General features: G+C 52.3%; 2 protein-coding genes across 2 annotated transcripts; one reads left to right on the forward strand and one right to left on the reverse strand.

The window, feature by feature from the left end:
* Positions 1 to 2,555: 2,555 nt before the first annotated feature.
* Positions 2,556 to 4,407, forward strand: LOC120704022 (ent-cassadiene hydroxylase-like). The gene is made up of 2 exons (XM_039988261.1): positions 2,556 to 3,509; positions 3,599 to 4,407. Exons 1-2 carry the CDS (start codon positions 2,607 to 2,609, stop codon positions 4,220 to 4,222), a joined length of 1,527 nt encoding a protein of 508 aa, XP_039844195.1. The 5' UTR covers positions 2,556 to 2,606; the 3' UTR covers positions 4,223 to 4,407.
* A 4,831-nt stretch (positions 4,408 to 9,238) lies between these two features.
* LOC120702230 (translation initiation factor IF-2-like) lies at positions 9,239 to 11,574 on the reverse strand. Its single transcript, XM_039985955.1, has 3 exons — positions 11,526 to 11,574; positions 10,748 to 11,419; positions 9,239 to 9,333 (listed from the first exon to the last, which is right to left on the reverse strand). The coding sequence occupies exons 1-3, from the start codon at positions 11,572 to 11,574 to the stop codon at positions 9,239 to 9,241; spliced, it is 816 nt and encodes a 271-aa protein (XP_039841889.1).
* Between the last annotated feature and the right edge of the window lie 9,685 nt (positions 11,575 to 21,259).

Here is a 21,259-nt window from a genome sequence, read left to right on the forward strand (position 1 = left end):
CATTCAGCAAACATGGAAAACTTTGCCCCTTCAAAGTCAAACATGTAAAACTTGCATGAGGGATACTGACAATAAATGATTTATAGTTTAAGTCCACATTTGGCCCTCCTCAACTCTTAAAATCCCAGTCAAAGATTCAGAAGGACTGACTTTTCAACGATTGTTTAGTTTTGACGACAGAATACCTCCAGAAATTTCAGAAACAATTCCAACAGAGATATTTTGATTGGGACATAGGGAATCACACTCCGTTGGCTGCCTGACCAACCGAACAAATTGCTTGGAAGTAGACGGCCAGTGGCGCGCTACACTACCCAATCAGCTTACATGGTGTGCAGTTTCATGGATCACTGGACACTGTTGGCCAGTGCTAAACAGAACTGAGGGAAACGCAATGATCCCTGAAACTGTTTAGCACGGCCGGTCGATGAAGTGGTCAGGTGGAATTGGCCGTGCAATCCGAATTGCATGGATGCTTGGGATGTGGCTGGTGGTTGTTGCTGATTTGTTGTGAAAAAAAAATACTGCTAGCTGACTGGTGCTAATTTGGTGTGAGAGAAAAATACTGTTGGTTGTTTGCTGCAGAACAGAGTCCGTAGATCGATCGAGGTGGAGGGGCTGCATCGGTGCAAATTTTGGTGCCAGAAGAGTTCAAGTCAAGACAACCTTAAAGCACCGGTTTAGCCGGCGGATCAAAAACAAGCATCGATGTAATCAAAGTACTATTATCCAGAGACGATGTCAAGTGCGCAGCAGCCAAGCCTTCAGACCGGTTTAACCGATGCCCCATCGGAGCAAGCGTCAGAGCAATGATGTTCGTAAGAAATGATCAAGTGCAACGGCTACATGAAGATCAAGTGTCACCGGTTTAACCGACGTCCTAGCATCGGTTTAACCGATGGTCCCTGAAATTGCTGCAGCTGTGTCAGTGAAGCCAACGGCTAGAATCAGTCTGTGTGTGACCGGTTGAACCGATGGTCAAGCACCGGAAGAACCGATTCCTACGCAGAAAACTGGACAACAGCTCTAAACGGCTAGTTCAAGTTTGAGGGTTATATATATGTGGTCCCCCCGGCCATTTTGGAGTTGCTGGAGTTCCTAGAAGCCTCATACACATCCAAGAACACTTCCAAACCATACAAGAGCAAATAGATCAAATTCTTAGGCTTAGCACAAGTTTTGTGAGTGTTAGTGCTAGGATTAACTCTCTAGAGAGTGTGAGAGTAAGGTTTTGTGCATTGTGACTGGTTCTAGAAGTGAACCAACAAGTATTTCGGTGCGCCGGCCCCTTGGAGCATTTGGTGGCTCGCCGGCATGTCATCGACCCTTCGGCTTGGTGTGGAGCGGCGACGACAACTTTATACAGGGGGCGTGGAGACTCCCTCTCCTTTATGGGCAAGCTCCTTAATGAAAAGCGGGATCAAGGTGACCGTGATTATGTTCACAGAAGAGACTTGATTGCTGGAAGCGATAGTCTTCGTGAGTGCTTCAACAACGTGGATGTAGGGGCGCCTTGGTGGAAATCCGAACCACGTGATAAATTCTCGCGTTGAGAGTTTGCTTTCTCTAATCCCTCTTTAAGCTTCCGCATTTCATATTGCAATCTTGTGTGCCTTTGCTTTCTTAGTGTAGTATCTTGCTAAGATTGGCTATAGGTTGCAAAACTCTTTTGGGACGAGGGTTTCACACTAGAAGAACCGTAGTTGTACATCTAGATAGTATGTTTTAGATTAAGTTTTTTGTGCAAACTAGTTGGAGTCTTAGGTTAAGATTTTTAGAGAGACTAATTCACCCCCCTCTTACGCTAGAGTACTCGATCACTTTCAGACCCTTATGGTTATGGCCCCCTCAAAAGTTGCAAGAAAACTCAGGAGAGAAACGCTACTGAATGGTGATGTACGCAACAAAGAGTCAAGGATTTCAAGAGAGTTTCACTCCCTGTTCGGATGGTTGCAGATTCGCTATGTCCCCCCCATGTCCTTGCACGGCTGATCCTTTGAGCCACGCAACAAGACTATTTTCAGTATGCCCTTGTGAGCGCTGACGCCGAGTGATTGGTCATCTCTGCCTAAGTGATTGCCCGTAGATGTAATCGGAGTGCGTAATATTTTCGTTTGTGCCATCTGCTTGATAAAGTTTTGTTTTTAAACAGTGAACTCTGATCCATGTCATGGCTTCAGAAAAGAGGACAGCGTCCCAGGTTGATCTGATCTTTTGTAGCTTATTTTACGCCCCAATCAATCCATTATACTTGGTCAAACAGGCACAGAAAATGACTACAATGGAGTTTTGCGATCAAATTCCTACGACATGAACGAAAGCCGATTCAAGCATTTCAACACAAGATGATCTAAAGAAATGGGATCAATCCAAATAAACCTGCTAAAATGACACGAAACTTTTGCGTTAAATATGAAAAAAAAAACTAAACTATCACTAGTATATGCGAGTAAAAATAAGATCAACATCATAGACCTGTTCTTGTGAGAAAAAGAGTTGCATCAGACTAGGACTTTCTGCCTTTTGGGATAATTGTCAAGGCAACACTTGACTTGTGCTCTGCTTCCTCCATCCACTCAATCATTCGAGCACCGAGCCAAACGCCCATGGCGGCGCTCCCGCTGCTCCTCCTCCTCCTCCTCCTCCCTCTCCTCGCCGCCGTCTCATTCCGGTGGCTCAACCGCGCGGCGTCGCGCCGGCGAGGCGGCGGCGCGCGGCTGCCCCCGTCGCCGTGGGCGCTCCCGGTGATCGGCCACCTGCACCACCTCGCGGGCGCGCTCCCGCACCGCGCCATGCGCGACCTCGCGGCGCGCCACGGCCCGCTCATGCTGCTCCGCCTCGGCGGGCTCCCCGTCGTGGTGGCCTCCTCGGCGGACGCCGCCCGGGAGGTGATGCGCGCGCGCGACCTCGACTTCGCGGCGCGCCCCGTGACGCGGATGGTGCGGCTGGCCATCCCCGCCGGCGCCGAGGGCGTCATCTTCGCGCCCTACGGCGAAGGCTGGAGGCAGATCCGCAAGATCTGCACCGTCGAGCTGCTCAGCGCCCGGCGCGTCCAGTCCTTCAGGCCCGTCCGCGAGGAGGAGGCCGGCCGGCTCCTCCGCGCCGTGGCGTCGGCGGCGTCGGCGCCGCGGCGGGCGGTGAACCTGAGCGAGCTCCTGTCCGTGTACGCCGCCGACTCCTCGGTGCGCGCCATAATCGGGAGCCGGTTCAAGGACCGGGACACGTTCCTGGGCATGCTGGAGCGCGGGCTCAAGCTGTTCGCCAAGATGAGCCTGCCGGACCTCTTCCCGTCATCGCGCCTCGCCATGCTCGTCAGCCGAATGCCCGGCCGGATGAAGCGGCACCGGCAGGAGGCGGTGGCGTTCATGGACGCCCTCGTCCGCGAGCACGAGGAGAGCAGGGTAGCCGACGACGGCAAGGAGGACCTGCTCGACGTGCTCCTGAGGATCCAGAGGCAAGGTGATCTGCAGGTTCCGCTCACCACTGACAACATCAAGTCAGTGGTCGGAGTAAGCACTCGCGCCATGGTGTTTTTTTTTTTGCCCCCTAGTGATGCAGAGTAACGAAATTTGGCTACGTGTGTGTGTGTGCCGTGCAGGACATGTTCGCCGGGGGCAGCGAGACGGCGGCGACGACGCTGCAATGGATCATGGCGGAGCTCATGAGGAGCCCGAGAGTGATGGGGAAGGTACAAGACGAGGTCCGGCGAGCACTCGCCGGACGGCCCACAGCGACAGAGGATGACCTTGGCGACCTGCATTACATGCGACTAGTGATCAAGGAGGCTCTCCGGCTCCACCCGCCCGTGCCACTTCTTCTCCCACGGGAATGCCGGAACACATGCCGGGTCCTAGGGTTCGACGTGCCGGCGGGCACGATCGTGTTCGTGAACGCGTGGGCGATCGCGAGGGACCCCAGCTACTGGGAGAGGCCGGAGGAATTTGTGCCCGAGAGATTCGAGAGCAGCAAGGTGGATTTCAAGGGGACGGACTTCGAGTACCTGCCGTTCGGGGCCGGGCGGAGGATGTGCCCGGGAATGGTGTTTGGGCTCGTGCACGTCGAGCTCGCGCTCGCCGGCCTCCTTTACCATTTTGACTGGGAAATGCCGCCTGGAACGAAGGCGGCGGATCTGGACATGGCTGAGGAAATGGGGGTCACAGCACGACGGCTTCAAGACCTCCGGCTTGTTCCCGTCGTCCGAGTGCCTGTGCCGGTGGACTAGTGGTTCGCCGGGTGTGGTGCTTCTGTGTTTCTTGGTGAAGCAGCAGCATTGGCGGCGTTTGGAGACGCATGCACTTCTTGTATGGACATGAGACCCGAAACTACTAATAAGATCGTCCCTGTTTATAATTTGTACCACTAAAATCCTTAGTATGTGCTAAGTTTCTTTAGCGCCGTGTTCTTTTAGAGTTATGCATTCGGAACTGCCTGTCCTAAGATATTAATGACTTGTTTTATCAGTGGAATATGCAAGCAACGACAATAGATTAAAGGTACTGGCAGAAGCTTAAGTAATTTGTTAGGCCACGTATACCTATTAAGAAACGATAATGTATTTGATAAACTAGCCTATTAACCCGCGCTCCCACATGAGCCTATTAACCCTCTTTTATTAATTAAATATTCTAACACATACTCTAAAATACATATTTATCATTATCTAGTTGCAATAGATTTCATTTTGCATCACACCTCCACGTATGTTTGATATATATTTAATCGAACCATTTATTTGTGAATTGGTTATCTTGTCTCTACCATCATACATGAATACATAGTGACACATATTGTAGAAAGTATTTTTATACAAGCAATAACATAAATAATTTGTTAATAATGATCTAAATACTAAATTACAATTTTATATTGGTGTACTTTAATATTTTGTTATAATTATATAATTTAGATTTAGAAGTTACTTTAAATTTTAATAATGATATAATTGGATAATTTATATGTAAATTTAGGGGTTTACTTTATTATTTTTATAATGGCATAGGTGGATAATCTACACGAATATTAGGAGGTTACTTTAGATTCTTTTATAATGGCAGAGGTGGATACTTTAGATACATGTCTAGGGGTTACTTTAATCTGTGGGTACTTTATTAGAAAAGATAACGTATCCAATGACTATTATAATTAGAGTTGTTGGATTGACGATTGGCCGTTTTTTGTTTTTTGTGAGAATTTCTAAATTTTTTCTATTTTTTAGAGTGTCCACCTAAAATCATAGGTGGCCTCACTATATTTTTAGAATCTCCATCTATAATCCAATTACTAATGGATGTGTCTCCACATCAGTCGATTGATATCTCGTTATCTGTCAATCACTTGCTCAGACTGTGTCCAACATTCTTGGCATGTCCCTTGTTTGCTCCACTGTGTTATCGGGCCCGCAAAACTCACTATTGCTCGCCTACTAAAGATTTGAAATAACAAATATTAGGCACGTTTTTGTAGTTTACAAAGCCGGTAAGGAGTTGAGCAATACTAACGGGTCCTCTGTCTATTTCAGACCCGTTTAGGCTATTTGGCTGTTTTTGTACCTGTTTGATGCTGCCACTGCCAGTACAAAAATTTGAACCCAATAACAGTCCCAGCTACCTATAGCATAACAAATATATTTTTTATGTTCATTCAATTTTTACAACCATTTCACACATAAACAAATATTACACATACACACAAACAGAACTCAAAATTTTTAGCGCATCTTCACTGAATTTCATGCTTTGGTTCATCTTGACTCTTTATTCCCCCCATCCTCTCACCCATGTCTGACTGGTTGATCTGGTGTTGGGTTGTAACAGAACCGCCCAAATTAAACCGGCTTAAGTGCACTAACTATCATCTTAATGATTAATTAAGTTACTGTGTACTTAAAATGATGTAATCCGGTCGTCTGTTGGGTTAAGGATAAAAAAACACTGGAAGTCTCGCACGAAGACGAGCACAGATGATTACAAGCAGGCAAAAGTTCTCAAAGTTAATTTACAATACGGAGTTTTACAAACAAGTTTATGTAAAATATCAGAGTTCAAAATGCAGCAGAAATTAAATAGAAGTTGTTTAGAAAAACAACGATTACTACGATGACGTGAGGACGTCACATCGAGCCCACCGATGTGAATACTGGTTAGCTCCAGCCAGCAGTAGTTACCTGAAAATAGGGTAACAACAAACCCTGAGTATACTAATACTCAGCAAGACTTACCCGACATGGGTATACTTAGCCCACTATCTAGACATGTGAGCTTTTTGGCTCTGGAGTTTAATTTGTGGAAAAGCTACTAATAGTGGATCCTTACTTTCAATATTTTAGCTTAAATTTAACTTCATAAGTACCAACTAGATTTGTTTGAACATCTAAAGCAAACATGGTTGATCACATTATATTTTCTTTGAGTATCATAAACATATCTTATCACATTGCCATTCTCGTTCCACTTGTTTACTACAATGTGACAGAGAGATCAAGGCTCTCATAACCGCGAGTCATGGCGAATCGATCCGATTTAACCTTGCAAGGTGGACCTAACTCACACGACACATGCAAACCACGCCGGGCCACACGCATCAACTGTTCTCATCATTACCACGACACCTAAACCACGCTTGCAAAACCCGGGTGAAGGGCCCCTCTCGGTGAACTCCCGGAGTACCCGGAGGCGACATACACTCCAACACCCGCCATCATTCCACTCCCAGAGTAGCAGGTCGCAGTTCGAGCTATCGTTGTAAATCAGGTCTACAGCTTACCGGTTTCGACTACCTCCAACTTCCGGCATGTGGTTAGTACTGTTCAATCCTCGATCAATGTGCCAACAACGGTACGGTCCTCAATCGACACAGGCGGAGGTCCACTTTCCATACATTCCATATAGATTTAATGAAGGACGTAAATAGTGGCACTAGATGTATGGTATTATACATTTATCTACTTGATTAGATTATCACACTAAAATATCCTACAACTAACGATAGAAATGTTATAAAACATATAAAATTCCCTCCAGTAATATATACTATAGTTTATTGCAATTAATTGCCAAATGTTATCTATAGAAAAAGGAATCTGACATCAAGTTAAAAATTATAATGTAAGAAAAAAATTCTAGTTAAAGATATCAAAATAACAATTGGTAATAAAAAATGTAGGAAACATCTACAATTACTAGGCATACACAAAAACTGGGATAAAAAACACTACAAAAATAACTTAATACAACGACCATGCAAGTTTTCCAGAGGATTGGGCGAGGATATAAGTACTTAACAAAATAATTAATAGACACATAAAATCTAATAAATACAGAAAATTTACATATGAAGAATATTGAAATTAATAAAATCTTTTACCTGTGAATTTAGTATAATGATAATGTAAATTTTTAAAGCACAAGTGACTAGTTGATATATTTGAGATTCATTGGTTAGCATACTGCTAGTCACTGCAAAGAAGAGGAATCCTCCAAAAAAGAGATGGCCCCCATTGGTCCAACAAATTGGTTCATCTAGCTGTCTCACCACCCAATAAAATGGGTAAATATGAGAAGTAGATATTTCCCAACACAAATGAAATCTTCTCACACAACGCACATGTCAAAAATTTACTATAAAGAGTAGGCAGCTTAGGGATTTTTGCATCAATTGGTGATTCTCATTTTCTATCAATCTATAATGACACATGCACATTTTCCCTAGTTGATTGATTTACATGTTATAGATGGATGTGTCTCAAAATTTATTATCGATTTCTCTCCACATACAAAGGAGAAGCAATGAAACATTGTTGGAAATAGGACCTGAGCACAGTTGGCAACTAAGGCATCCACTAGCAGACAAAATATTAAATCTTCTCTGGATAAGTATTAACTAATAGTATACCAATGCAAGGGGTGCAAGTCAAATAAGAACTCACAAAAAGCCTTGAAAAGCATGTCCATGAGTACGTGAGCATCCATCTCATACATACAACATCCTGCACAGACATATATCAGTTAAAAGTAGGTGTATAACATTGATTTATTTAAATATCTCTACATAAACTAGACATTGTTACCAAGAGACCGAATCTGAGGTGTCTGACTTGAATTCATAAGGAATGTCTGCAAGGATCTTTGTGCACATGTAATTTGGTGTTCCCAGGACCTAAGAAGCATCATTCTAGAACATAAGACTACCAGGATATGCAAGGAAGATAAAATAATAAAAATAGAACATATACAAAAGATTAGTCAAATATATGGTTCAGTTTCTTATGTAGGATGAAATGAAATAAAAACAAACATAACATAGCTAGAAATATTTTGAACCAAGAGCAAAACGGAAATAAGAGAAAAATATTAAGAGGCTAAATCATCTATTTTTGAAGTCTTGGCTAGGCCAAAATCTCCTAGAAATGGAATATATATTAAAACTACAAAAATAATGCATTGCAAAATAAATGTGGTAATGTGAAGTTACGAATTAGCATGAGAAATTAACCAACACAACTGTTTTGTTCTTTAGTGAGAACTATGTTTGAGCACTGCCAGAAAAAGAAGAAAATTGTACAATATTAATAGTCAGTGATCTTGAGATCTCGATGCAAAACAAAGTTTGAATGCAAGTTAACAGCTAATGCAAGTTAACAGCTAATGCCAGTTGAGCGAACCCATATTTCAGCAATTTTTGTGGATTATTCACAATAGTTAGCACTGTCCTAGCAAATTCTTTGCTCTACAGAGCAAGCAGATAAGGGAAAATTGCTGACCCCTTGGTGAGGAGACTTGAGGCATCCCTGTATCTGCCTTGTAAGGCAAATTTCTTCAACGCATACCTGCAGTTGCAAAGCAAGCAGCTGTCAAATATAAATAAAAAAAATCAGGGAGGAACATTGGATATATACCAACCTACTAACTCGGCCACACAAGACAAGCGAGGGGATTGTTGAAACCATCACAAACACACAAAATCAAGCCCCTGTATAATTCAATTGAATAATTATAGACCACGAACCAAATAAAAAACAACAAAGAAAGCCCCAAATTAAACACTCAAAAGAAGACAGGACAAGCACATCAAGTGGTTGATCAACAACGTATCCATAGTGCTACCTACGGCGTCGTACCAGGGTGGCAGGGTCTGTAAGCCACGGGCTCAAGTTGACACTAGCAGGGGTGCAAACGGCGAAGAGTTCAGCCGTTGGTATGACATGACCCAGCCGCCGGCCAACTCAAACGCAAGGGCAACATCACAGAGGATTTGGACACTTGGGGATCCAGAACACGAACGGGTTGGCGCACCACATGAGCGAGGTCACCCAAGGCACCTCCACATGCACGATTTCTGAATGAGAGTGTGGAAATAAGAGAGGAGAACATGGGGTTGTTGGATCTAGTCAGGATCAAGGGTGCTGCTGCCGGAGAGGAAGCGACGGCGGCGGCTTGCTGCAGCGGAACCCTAGCCCATCGGGGAATTGGGAAATGAACAAAACAAGAGAAGACAACAGGCCAAACCCGTTAACACTCAAGCAACCTGATAACACTGGAACTGGCGCTAACAACTCACACAGGCGGACCTGTTTACATGGATTACACTTCAATGAAATACAAGCGTCCATTCTCGATTTGGCGGTTCCGAACGGAGATTGACAGATAAACAACATTTCAACCGACTGACAAGGAGTAAATCTCATTAGTAATAGTAAGATATCATTCAGAAACTTTTCTACATGTCTTATTCGAGGAGACATAATGGCTTTGGTTATAGGTATTGCATCAACGACTTGTGAATCATGAGGCATCTGTAATACTTGGATATGCCAATATTTGGAGTCGACAGTTATGCATATTTTGCCTCCCAAGCATTGCAACTTATTCTCAGAATTGGTTAATAATAATGTGAATTCTTCTTACTGTTGATCGTCGTAGGTACGGCCACACATCTTTGTAATTAGACTTTTGCTGAATATCTGTCAAAAGATATTCTTAGAAGAAAGTTTATCGAATTTTAGAACGTTGGATTTGTGCTTTGATATATGTGCTTCTTCCATCGTCCGTGTTCGTGCTTAACAGTTTGTCGACCCACATGCTAAAAAAAAACAGTTTGTCGACCCACCGAATCCGCGTCTTTTTTTCTAGGGTTTTTTTGATTGGTGCCATTATAATTTCTGGAGTTCGGATATATGCCATTACAATTCACATATTCCGAACGATGCCATTACAATTCGTTTGAACCCTCAAACATGCCATTTTCTACGTCTTCGACGACCTTAGGCCCACAAGCAGACGTCCGTATTATCGTATAGACCAAAATGCCCTTATTGTAATCCTCTCTCTACACTCACTGACATCGGGACCCCACATGTCATCCCCTTCCCCCATCCATTCTTCTCCTTCCTCAGAAATGCCCTCGCTCTATACTTGCTCAGCTCCGTCCGTCCCCTGCGCCGCCCCTGCTCCCGCCGCCGCTCCCGCTCCCCCCTCCGCGCCCCTGCTCTGCTTCGCACCCCCGCGCCGCTGCCCCTGCTTTGCTTCGCGCCCCGGCTCCGCCGCCCCGGCTCTGCCGTTGCTCCGTGCCGCCGCCCCCGCTCCCCCCTCCACGCCGCGGCCCCTGCTCCGCCGCCCCCGCTCCCCCTCCACGCCGCGGCCCCTGCTCCGCCGCCCCCGCGCCGCTGCCCCTGCTCTGCTCCGCGTACCTGCTCCGCCGCTGCCCCTGCTCTGCTCCGCCCACCTGCTCCGCGGCTGCCCTGCTCCGCGACCTGCGCCGCTGCCCCTGCTCCGCCGCCCCCGCTCCGCGCCACCGTGCTGCCTGATACCGCCGTGCTGGGGCTCCGCGGCGGGCGCGAGCGCCGGAGGGAGGAGCGGGCGTGTCCGCAGCGCCGGCGAGCGCGAGGCCACGGCGCCGGCGAGCGTGGGCGGATCTGGGAGGAGGGGCTCCGCATGGGCGAGCTCGGCGCGGCGCGGCGCGGCGGAGGGGCGCTGGCGATGGAGGACGCTGAGCTCGGGCGCGGACCCCGAACAGCGTGGTGGAGCGCGGGCGTGGACCCCGAACGGCGCGGCCCCGGGGCGCGCCTGCGCTGCCGAGGGAGCTCGCACGCTCCGCCTCCGCTGGAACTGGCGAGGGAGCTCGCACGCGGCCTCGCCATTCCGCGCTTGCCCCGTGCGCTGCCGCTCCGCTCCGCTCTCGCCCGCCCTGCTCGGCCGCGACAGCCGCGCCGGCCCCGCCCCGCTCGGCCGCGACGAAGCAGGAGGCGCGACAGTCGTCAAGTACCCGCGCCACCTCGCGCGCGAGGCGGGCGGACTCTCCGGCGCCTGCGCCGGCGCCGCTCCGACGACCGCCGTCTTCTCCACCTCCGACGATGCGGCCGGGGCACGCGCACAGGGCCGGGGGGTGCGCGCTGGGGCCTGGGGGTGGAGGGCGGCGACAGCGGCTGGGGAAGAAAGGAAAGATGAAGAAGATGCTGACATGTGGGGCCCATAAGTAAGTGAGTGGAGGGTGGAGAGGCAGCAGGGGCATTTTGGTCCATACGAAAATACCAGAGCCTGCACGTGGGTCCAGGAGAATCAAATACGTAGAAAATGGCATGTTTGAGGGTTCAAACGAATTGTAATGGCATTGTTCGGAATAGGTGAATTGTAATGGCATATATCCGAACTCCAGAAATTGTAATGGCACCAATCAAAAAAACCCTTTTTTCTATACCCACCCCCACCCTCGATCCCCCTCCCTCCCCAATAAGGCAACGAGTCCTTGCGGACATGGCGCGCGGCCAGGCTGCTCGGGAGTCGGGACGCGTTGGCGGCGGCACCGAGCGCCGTAATAGGATGACGTGGGCGCGGTGGAAGCGTCGCAGCTTCGAGGCGGCGACGGAGTCATTCGATCGGGCGGCGGCGTGAAGCGACCGCGGCAGCGGCGTGAAGTGCTCACCGGCGGGTGGAGAAGCGATCGGGGCGGCGGGCGCGTGGAATCGCAAGAGTCCCGATGGAATAGATGACGTGGAACTCATTTTGAATATAGCCATCATATTTTACCTAGTTTTTTGAATTATTCTGCAGAATTAGGTAGTTTTCATTTTTATAAAAGAATACAATATTTAAATTTAATTAACATAATATATAAATTGTTGGAAATGTTCTAAGGATGTGTTTGGTTGGGCTGCGATTTTTAAAAAAACTGCTATAAACTGTGAATTTTTTAAATACTACTATATAATATTGTCTGAAAGCCTATTTGATTGAGCAGCTGGTTTTGAGTAAACCTTCTTTCACTTAGGCCAGCTCGAGTGCTGGTTGGAACCGAACTATACTGGTGGGTCCATCAAATTCGATTCTGTTATCTATTCGATGCATCTAGTGGTTTGTTCGGTATATGGGGACCCACGACAATGTGAAAAAAAAAATTAGTATCTGCACTCTCACGATTTGCTGTCCTCTTCCTCCGTGTGCTGTTATTTTATTTGTTTCCATCCCTCAAACATCGAACCGAGTTTGAGATGCGAACCGAAGAATTTTTTTTCCTTTTTTGTTCGGTTGCTGCAGCGTTGAAATCGATTTCACTCTTATTTCTCTCTCCTCACTGTTCGCTTTAACACTACGTTGGAGCTTGCCTTAGGCCCTGTTTAGTCTCAACAAAATTTCTATAATATCCGTCGCATCGAATGTTCGGACACATGCATGAAGCATTAAATGCAGTTGAAAAAATAACTAATTACACAGTCTAACTGATTAGCACGAGATGAATTTTTTAAGCCTTATTAATCTATAATTGAACATTATTTGTCAAGTAACAACGAAATGTGCCACAATACCAAAACTAATAACTTTTCATCAACTAAACATGACCTTCTTTTTTAAGCTGTTTACTAGTTATCTGTCCGAAAAACAAACTATCACACAATTAAAGCCCGCAATGCACAGAACATAAGGCACATACATACCACTTTAGCACACTTTATAGAACACGAGTGCAACATACCAATTCCAGAAAAAACACATAAACAGAATCCAAACTGTCAGGGACCACGATTAGGGACACCCTAATCGGGGTATTAAACCCGCCCTAAAAACGCAAACACATATTAGGCAACTGGGCCAATGAAGGCCTACGGCCTTCTTCCAATCTGGAAGAAAGGAAAGGACTCAAAGAAGCCCAGCACACGGCCCATCCGCATCCCCCTCGGACCTGCGGGGTGATCTCCGTCTCGCTCGAGGGCTCCCATCGAGACCCTCGACCGCGCCCCGCGTCTCCGCCTCGCTCGAGGGTACCGAATCTACCCACGGGGAGGCGAATCGTCTCCGCCTCGCTCGAGGGTAGCGAACCTACCCTCGAGCAGGGCGAATCATCTCAGTCTCGATCGAGGCCACCCCTCGACGAAAAGAACAAACGACCCTTCCGCTCACCCGCCCGTCGTACGGAGGCATTAAATGCCAACCACTCCTCCACAGCGCCCAGGACAGACAGTGTCAGACCGCCATTCCCCACAGTGGCTGTGACCGGAGTCCCGTCCGCCAACTCCGGTCACTACTCCGCCATGCCGGACGCTGTGATAACACTGTGGGAACCTGCGACGCAGTACGAGACATGTCCGTCACAGCTTCCGTCACTATTCTGCCAACTCCTACTATCCTACTGTGCAAGATAATATAGTGCCCTCGCACACCCCCTTGCTGGACGTACGGCCACGCGGCCGGAACCAGGATAAACTCGTGCGTTACTGTGTTGCATCTTGCATCAACATCTGGGACGAGCAAACACGCAGCATTACTAGTTGGGTCCGGACCGCCGGGTCAGGACGCCGACAGTTGGCGCGCCAGGTAGGGGAAGCGCTGCGTGACATTTCTCTTTTGTTCCCATTTGATATCCAGGGATGGTGAGCAGATCCAACCCATTCCCCATGGGCGTCTCGGATCCGCTCCCAGCGGGATACATGATTTGGTTCGGGAGTTTCGACTTCGTCGCGACCGGCGATGGCCACGGCACGGACATCCTCCCGTCCGGAGCCAACCCCGACACGCCGACACCACCGTCCCGACGCGGGAGGCGCCCGCGCCGACACGCTTAGCGAGTGCGCATGGCGAGGCGCGGAGTGGCTTGCCTTGCCACCCCCACATGGGTCGAGGCAAGCGGATCGCAGTCCGGCGCCGCGACGGAGGACGTCGTCACCTCACCATCACCGACTGCGGGAATGGCTCGCCCTGCCTCCCCCACACGGGTCGAGGCTGGCGGGTCGCAGCCCGGCGCCGTGGCAGAGGACGTCACCACTTCACCACCACCGACTGCAGCGACGGTGCCTTCCGAGGAGAGCGCGACCGCGACGTCACCCCTTTCCTCCGGGACGCACAACCCCGCTGTGACCCACACTTCATCCGTCAGCACCAACGTGAGTGCGCACGAGGATCTGCCGGGCTATCGCCTCAACTCGATCCACGACCTCGCGGCACCGCCACTTGACAGCTCGTACCCCGACTGCTCGGATGAGGGGTACGTCTTCGTGCGCGAACGCGTCGCCCCGGACTTCTCCGGAGTTCGCGATCGCGAAGCACTCCTGGCGTTCCAGGCTGCGGCAGACTACTGCTTCGCCTACTCCGACGACTCCAGCGAGGAGGACTACGATCTCGCCTGGAAGTTCTCCATGGTCGAGCTGGCGGAGCGGGGCAACGACGCGGCAAACGACACGGCGTACTCACCGACAAACCGACCAGTTGAGCCACCAACGAACTCCGCTGCGCCCAGAGCAGCTACTCCGACGAACCACGCCCAAAACTAACGTTTCGAATGTTCAGGCTAAGCTACGTCGCTTCTATCCTTGAAATTCCAAACCCTTTTGTACACCATTTGTACTCGTATTTCCCAGAATAATAAAGGAGTACAATTTACTTATTTATTTTCTGGGAACCTTCCGAACCCTCGGGGGCTCGGATGCGCACGAACACTGAGGTATGCTCGGCTTTACCCTCGGCAAAGCCAAGCCTCTCTCGGGGGCTACTACGGGGGGGACCCCCGAACGTCCCCAAAGCATCGCCGCCATTTTATGAAAAATTTTCGTATCTAAGATTCTCGTATACTTAGAAAAATGGATGCGAGGCGTAAGCGACTACGATACGGGGCCGGCCGAGCCGCGGGACCGCCTACGCCTCCGGGATACGGCATCTCCACTACCACCCTACGCCTAAGTTACTTATGAACGCGAAATTCCTCGCAGAAATTTATCTAAGTCACATACGAGAGCACGAAAACTTAGTAACAAAAATGGCGCGCACGAACGCACAAGGCCTCGAGCGGCTAACACTGTCGGTTTACATTAATCTGTCTTCTCGCATAGAAACATGTTCAAGGTAAATTGCTAATCCGACTGCATGGGCTCTACGAGCCACCGACTTTCTACAGGTCCCCCTCTCCGTCGCATGTACCCTCGAGGGCCACCCTCGGGGGCTACACCGTCGAAGGCGCCCTCGGGGGCTACAAGCCGGCAAACGAGAGCGGCGAAGTCTTCACCAATACTTGGAACATACAGCAGCTACGTCGCTTCTATCCTTAGAGTTCCGAGCTATTTGTACATCATTTGTACTCGCATTTTCGATTTCCCAAAACAATAAAGGAGTATGCTTTACTTATTTATTTTTTGGGAACCTTCCGGACCCTCGGGGGCTCGGATGCGCACGAACACTGAGGTACGCCTGGCTTTACCCTCGGCAAAGCAAAGCCTCCCTCGGGGGCTACTACGGGGGGAACCCCCGAACGTCCCCAAAAATCGCCAACGTTTTTTCGAAAAATTTCCGTTTCTAAGCTTCTCGTACACTTGGAAAAAATGGACGCGAGGCATAAGCAACTACTGTACGGGGCCGGACGAGTCGTGGGGCCGCCTACGCCTCCGGGATATGGCACCTCCCTCAACACCCCACGCCTAAGTCACTTATGAACGCGAAATTCCTCGCAGAAGTTTGCCAAAGTCGCATACGAGAACACGGAAGTAGAGTAAAGAAAATGAGGGCTTGAATGCACAAGGCCTCGATGGGCCACACTGTCGATTTAACGATAACGAATTTCTTAATTTACAAGTACAATCATGACAAGTACTAATTCATTACATGGGCTCCGAGGCCCAGTCTCCCTACAGGTTATCATCCCCCCTTTGCGGGTCTGCAGGAGCATCGAATTCGGCTATCGGGGGGATGTGAGCTTCGAGCTTCCCGGCCAGGACTGTGGCAAACTCCTCGGCGGCTGCGTCGGCGTCGTCCATGATGGCCGACGCGGCGTCCGCATCGGCGTCGTTGGGAACGGCGTACCCCAACGACACCCTCTGGAGGTCCATGATATAGTGCGTCGAGGCCACGACGAGGGCTCACAGGACACCGAGGCGGAAGGTGCTCTTGGCATGCTCGGCGATCCGGCCACCTAGCGCTCGCAGGTGGCTGATCACCGAGCTACCAGACACGGCGCCCTCCCCCTCGATCTCCTGGCACATGCTCACAGCGGTTCGCTCCAGGTCAGCGTACTCCGCCTGCGCCGCCATGAGCGCGGTGTTGACCGCCTCCTTCGCCGCAGTCTCGTCTGCCACTCTCTGCCTCAGCTCTGATAAAAGGAACCAAGATAAGCTGCGAAAAACTATAATCCAACAACAGCGAAATTTCGAGCACACACCTGCGATGTTCTTCTGCGCCTCCTGCTGCTGGACTCGGGCGGCCTCCTTGAGTGAAGACAAGGAGTTCTCCTTCTCCTTGAGGGCGGCCTCAGCATTCCAGATGGCCACCTCCTTTCCCTCGAGGGCTGTGCCATTCTCCTCGAGGGTCCCGGTGAGCGTGGCGACGGTTGCCTTCTTGTGCTGGAGCTCAGTCTCCTTGCCTTGGAGCTCGGCCTCCTTGCGCTGGAGCTCGGCTTCCTTCTGCTCGAGCGCCGTCCTAGTGCGCTACAGCTCGGCGGTTTGCGCCTCGGCTTCCTGAGCCTTTTGCTCCGCTGCGGCCCTCTGGACGTCACGCTCACCGGCGGCCCACGCCAGCTCCTCCACTAGCGCCTGCTGACGCGCCCCCAGATCCGTCATCTTGGTGTTGGCGTCGATGTTCTGGAGCACCAAGCCAGCATTGTGCTGCCCAAGCCAACGCACCTGAGAGTACAGCCGGGTCATCTCGGTGCTCTTTTTGCGCGTGATGTCCCTCAGCCGCTGCAAGAGGAAAGGCGTGGGTAAAACAAATGAAATCAAGGCCAAAATATGAACGATTCCCGGGAGGGAGCCGCTTACCTGGCTGATCTGGTAATCTGTCGTCCTATGGAGCTCCAGGGTGCGATCGAGGTGGTTCAGAATCTGAAAGCCTGCCTCGATCTGCGCCTGCCAGACGGTCTCCTCCTCCCGCTCGTCATGGAGAAACTCCGGGGGGAACCCGGACTAGATGATTGCCCCGTGATGGGGCCCCTCGGATGTCCCCTCGTTGAGCACCTCCTCGTGGGCCGACGTAAACTCGGCGATCTTGTCGGCGGCACTTGACGCAGCAGCGGGGTCGATGTCCCTCGAGTCCCCGAACTCGTCGCTGCTATCTGGCAGCTGCACCACCGGCACCATGCTTTCCTGCGCCAACTGCGCCGTCGTTGCCGCAACGACACCCTCGTCCCGGGCCTCTGCAGGCACCGAGACGCGGGTTTCCTCCACCACCGGTGCCCTCGGCGCCGACTCCTCCTCCGCGACGCCCTAGACCCCAGCCCTCGGGGGCTTGGGGACGAGGGTCTCCATCTCCGTTTGGCTGGCGGGGCGCTCCTGCGCGTCCCCACCAGCTCCTTGCTCTGTGACCGGACGGGCGGCGCTATCCGTATCACTCCGACTGGCCTCGATTTCGACGTCCGGCCGGGCGGCGTCATCTACGCCGCCCCGGCCGGCCTCCCCCACGGCGTCGGCCTGAGAGGCTGCTTCAACGCCACTCTGGCGGGCATCGCCCCCATTCCCCTGCGCTCGAGCCTGTTGGGCCACTTGGGCCCCTCGAGCCATGGCCTCCCGCAGCTTCGCGGCCTCCGCCACAATATCTACGATGGGCAGGGGCTGCGGCGCCGAGTGCGGTGTGGCGCGCGCCCCGGTCTTGAGGGCTTTGGCCGGTGCGAGCGGGGTTGCATCCTTGGCAATGGCCCCGGAGCTGGAAATCGGGGAAGAAAGGCTGAGGTTAGCAGGATTGGGGGATCGATTAAACAAACGCAAAGAAAAAAACCAAAACCTCTTACCCGGACCGGACGCTCATGCTGCGTTTGCCCGTGCCGCTCCTTCGGGCCCGCGGCACACTGACGCCCCTCGACGACTAATCCGAGGGTGTCATCCTCGGATCGGCCTGAAGCCTCGAGGCCGTCTGCGCGGGCGTCCCCGCGCTCGCCGCGGACCCGTCGCCGCCCGTCGACATCGCGGGCGCGGGTATCCCCTCACCCGTCGCCGGCAAGGGCGACTTCTGATCTGTTGCAGGCGTAGACGATCTTCTGCCCACCGCCGGCATGGCGACCTTGGCCCCGCCGCTGGCGTGGGCGACCTCCGCTCCGCCCCCGCGAGGGGCGGGTCCACCAACAACCCCGGTGCGAGCCTCGCCTCACGCAACATCACTGGCGCGTCCTCGTCGCCAGCCTCTTGATAGGCCAGCGGAGAATCCGCGCCTATTGCCGCCTCGTCATCACCCGGAAGGTTGACCTCGGCATCAGCGGAGAATCCGCGCCTATTGCCGCCTCGTCATCACCCGAAAGGTTGACCTCGGCATCCGAGGTGTCCTCCTCCTCATCCGTGGACTCGGGCGTAGCGGGCCGCGGCTTCTCCTCCGCGCGTGCGATTTTGCACGCCTTGTCGTGCTTCTCTTTCCTCTTCCTCTTCCTGTCGGCAGCCGCCTCCGCTGCTTCTTTCCGCTTCTTCACCGCCTCTGCGTGCAGGTGGTTGACTTCGCGTTCCTCCGGGATCGGAGGCCTCAAGGGGTGGCACTTGCGGCTCACCCCCTGCAAAATGCAATCAAATCAAAGTCAGGGAGTGGGGAAAGTGATAGCACAAATCGACAACGGATCGAAACCGAGACTCACCACTGAAAGGTACCCCGGCTCGGGGCGCATCTTGATCTCCCAGAGATCGTTCGCGTCATCGGTGAACTCCACCACCGCGTTCCTCGCCCTCTGGGCAGCGATGCCTCGGGGGAGTAGCACCATCGTCGTCCTCGAGCCCGAGGCCGGGACCCCAGGGGTGAGGCCGAAGATCGACAGGCTCCTCTCCGTGAGAGGAATCACCCTCTGCCGGTGAAAGTTCGCGATGACGACAGCCGCCGTCAGCCCCTTCCTCGCCAAGTGCACCAGCGCCTCGGTGAGCACTCCGAGCCTGGCTTGGTGCACTGGGGGCGATACCCCCCAGTCCCACTTCGTTGGTCTCTCCCGAAGCACCTTATTAGTGAATGCCGGGAGCCTGTTGCCGAAGTTGCGCAGGTAGAACCACCCTCGAGACCACCCGGCGTTGTTCGTGGTCATCTTGTTGGGGGTGTACAGGTTCTTCCAGCTCGGGCGCAAATGGAGCATCAGGCCGCCGGCACGCGCGAACCTCTTCGGCTGGCCCCGCACGTTCTCGACGAAGAGCTTGCCGCGGAATAGGTGGATCCACAGATCCCAGTGTGCTTCGATCCCCAGGTATCGCTCGCAGACAGCGACGAAGACCGCCGCCTGTGAGATGGAGTTGGGGCCGAAGTTGTGCAGCTCCGCCCCGTAGTGCTCGCACAACGCCCGCATGAATCTACTGACGGGGACGCCGAATCCCCGCTCGAGGAGACATACGAGGCTCACGACGTAGCCCTCAGGGGGATTCGGCTCGGTCTCCTCCGGCCGCGGGGGAATCCACGCTGGCCGCTCCGAGCTGATGTTCATCGGTAGCAGCCGGTCGGCGACCAGCTGCTCCAAAACCGCTTTTGTGGCGGTGGATTTCCACCACGGCAATGGCTCCCAGACGTCCGACATTGCTTCGAATTACGGGGGGGTGTGGGAAGGCAAGCTCTGCGATGCCTAAGGTACGCTCTCGTTCTCTCCTTCTTCCTCCTTTCGCTCTCGGCTATGGGCTCAGGATGCAGGGGAGGTGGAGAAGGCAAGGGAGATGAAGGCAAATGGCCAGGTGAGCCCAAACGATCCCCCCTTTCTCGCTTTTATTTCACCACGACGCGCGGATACACCGCCATGGCCCGAATCCGCCGCATTCAATGCGGTAGATTTTGTCGTCACTAACGGCTGGGCCCATGGCCGTGGAGTCTCCCACGCGCGCACTCGGCAATAACTACGGCGCGGTAACCGATGGGCGCGGCGTGACTAGAACTGTTCCATCCGTCAGCCGCCGCCCACGCCGCTTCGTCTACCCGAGGTAGTCGCTTGAAAAGGCGCACCCGCACAGCACCGCACGAACTGGCCCACGTCGCCCATGACCAGCGAAAGACCCGAGCACACGATCAGGACTCCGCGCTGCTTGCGAATCGGGACGGAATATTCCTTTCGGGGGCTCTTCACCCTCGAGGGAACCTTATTCTGAGGCCTTACTGATTAGGGGTTCGAAGCCTGGCCCATCGAGGGTTCGACAGGCGCCCCAGATCGCCAGAGTTAGGGACTGCATGGACGTGCCATACAAGCTACCCTCAAACACAGAGTTCGAGACGTCCTACACAGTGTTCAAAGTCGGTCGAGGGTGCCTAGCAGGGGGGTCCCATCGAGGGAGAGCATTGAGCCCTCGGACCCTATCGAATGGGTCCGAGCACCGCCTAGTGAACCTTTGCAAGCGCTTTATGTGACCACGAGCCGACCCTTATCGAACAGGGCACGGACGTCCACTTGAACTACTCGGTAACAGCTCACTGAAGCAGCCATAGCTCGCGGCCCGGGCATGGGTAGCATGGTGCGCTTCACCCCTCCTCCCTGCGGAAGGGCGACGAGGGCCGTAACAAAAGTCGAGGGTTCCCCGAATGCCTTTACGTAGGCCGGGGCTCGGGGGCTCCTCGCACACCGCGGCTCAGGACGCACCCTCGAATGGGTCGACGACCATCGATTACGAAGTCCCATGTGTTTAACCAAAACCCCCACTATTGACGCGCGCCTGCCAGATGGTTCAGCCGGACACTGAGTCGTTGTGCCAGACGAAAAACGCCGAGGCCGGCTGAAAGGAGTGCCGATGCCGAGGCCGGCTGAAAGGAGTGCCGATGCCGGCTGAAAAAGACGCTGGACGGTCACCTCAATGAATCAACCAAGCGGAGCGACGTTTATAGCCCTTGGACGAGTGCAAACACTCCTCCAAGGCCTCGGGGGC

Source organism: Panicum virgatum, chromosome 4K (genome assembly GCF_016808335.1).
Source record: "Panicum virgatum strain AP13 chromosome 4K, P.virgatum_v5, whole genome shotgun sequence".
In the NCBI taxonomy this organism is placed as follows: domain Eukaryota; kingdom Viridiplantae; phylum Streptophyta; class Magnoliopsida; order Poales; family Poaceae; genus Panicum; species Panicum virgatum.

Coding starts and splice junctions, on each gene's coding strand:
- LOC120704022 (XM_039988261.1), top strand. CDS start 2,607: ATGGCGGCGCTCCCGCTGCTCCTCCTCCTCCTCCTCCTCCCTCTCCTC. Junction 3,510..3,598: donor ACATCAAGTCAGTGGTCGGA/GTAAGCACTCGC, acceptor TGTGCCGTGCAG/GACATGTTCGCCGGGGGCAG.
- LOC120702230 (XM_039985955.1), bottom strand. CDS start 11,574: ATGCCATTTTCTACGTATTTGATTCTCCTGGACCCACGTGCAGGCTCT. Junction 11,420..11,525: donor GGACCCACGTGCAGGCTCTG/GTATTTTCGTAT, acceptor TTTCTTCCCCAG/CCGCTGTCGCCGCCCTCCAC. Junction 9,334..10,747: donor GAGCAGGGGCAGCGGCGCAG/GTCGCGGAGCAG, acceptor ACTCTCATTCAG/AAATCGTGCATGTGGAGGTG.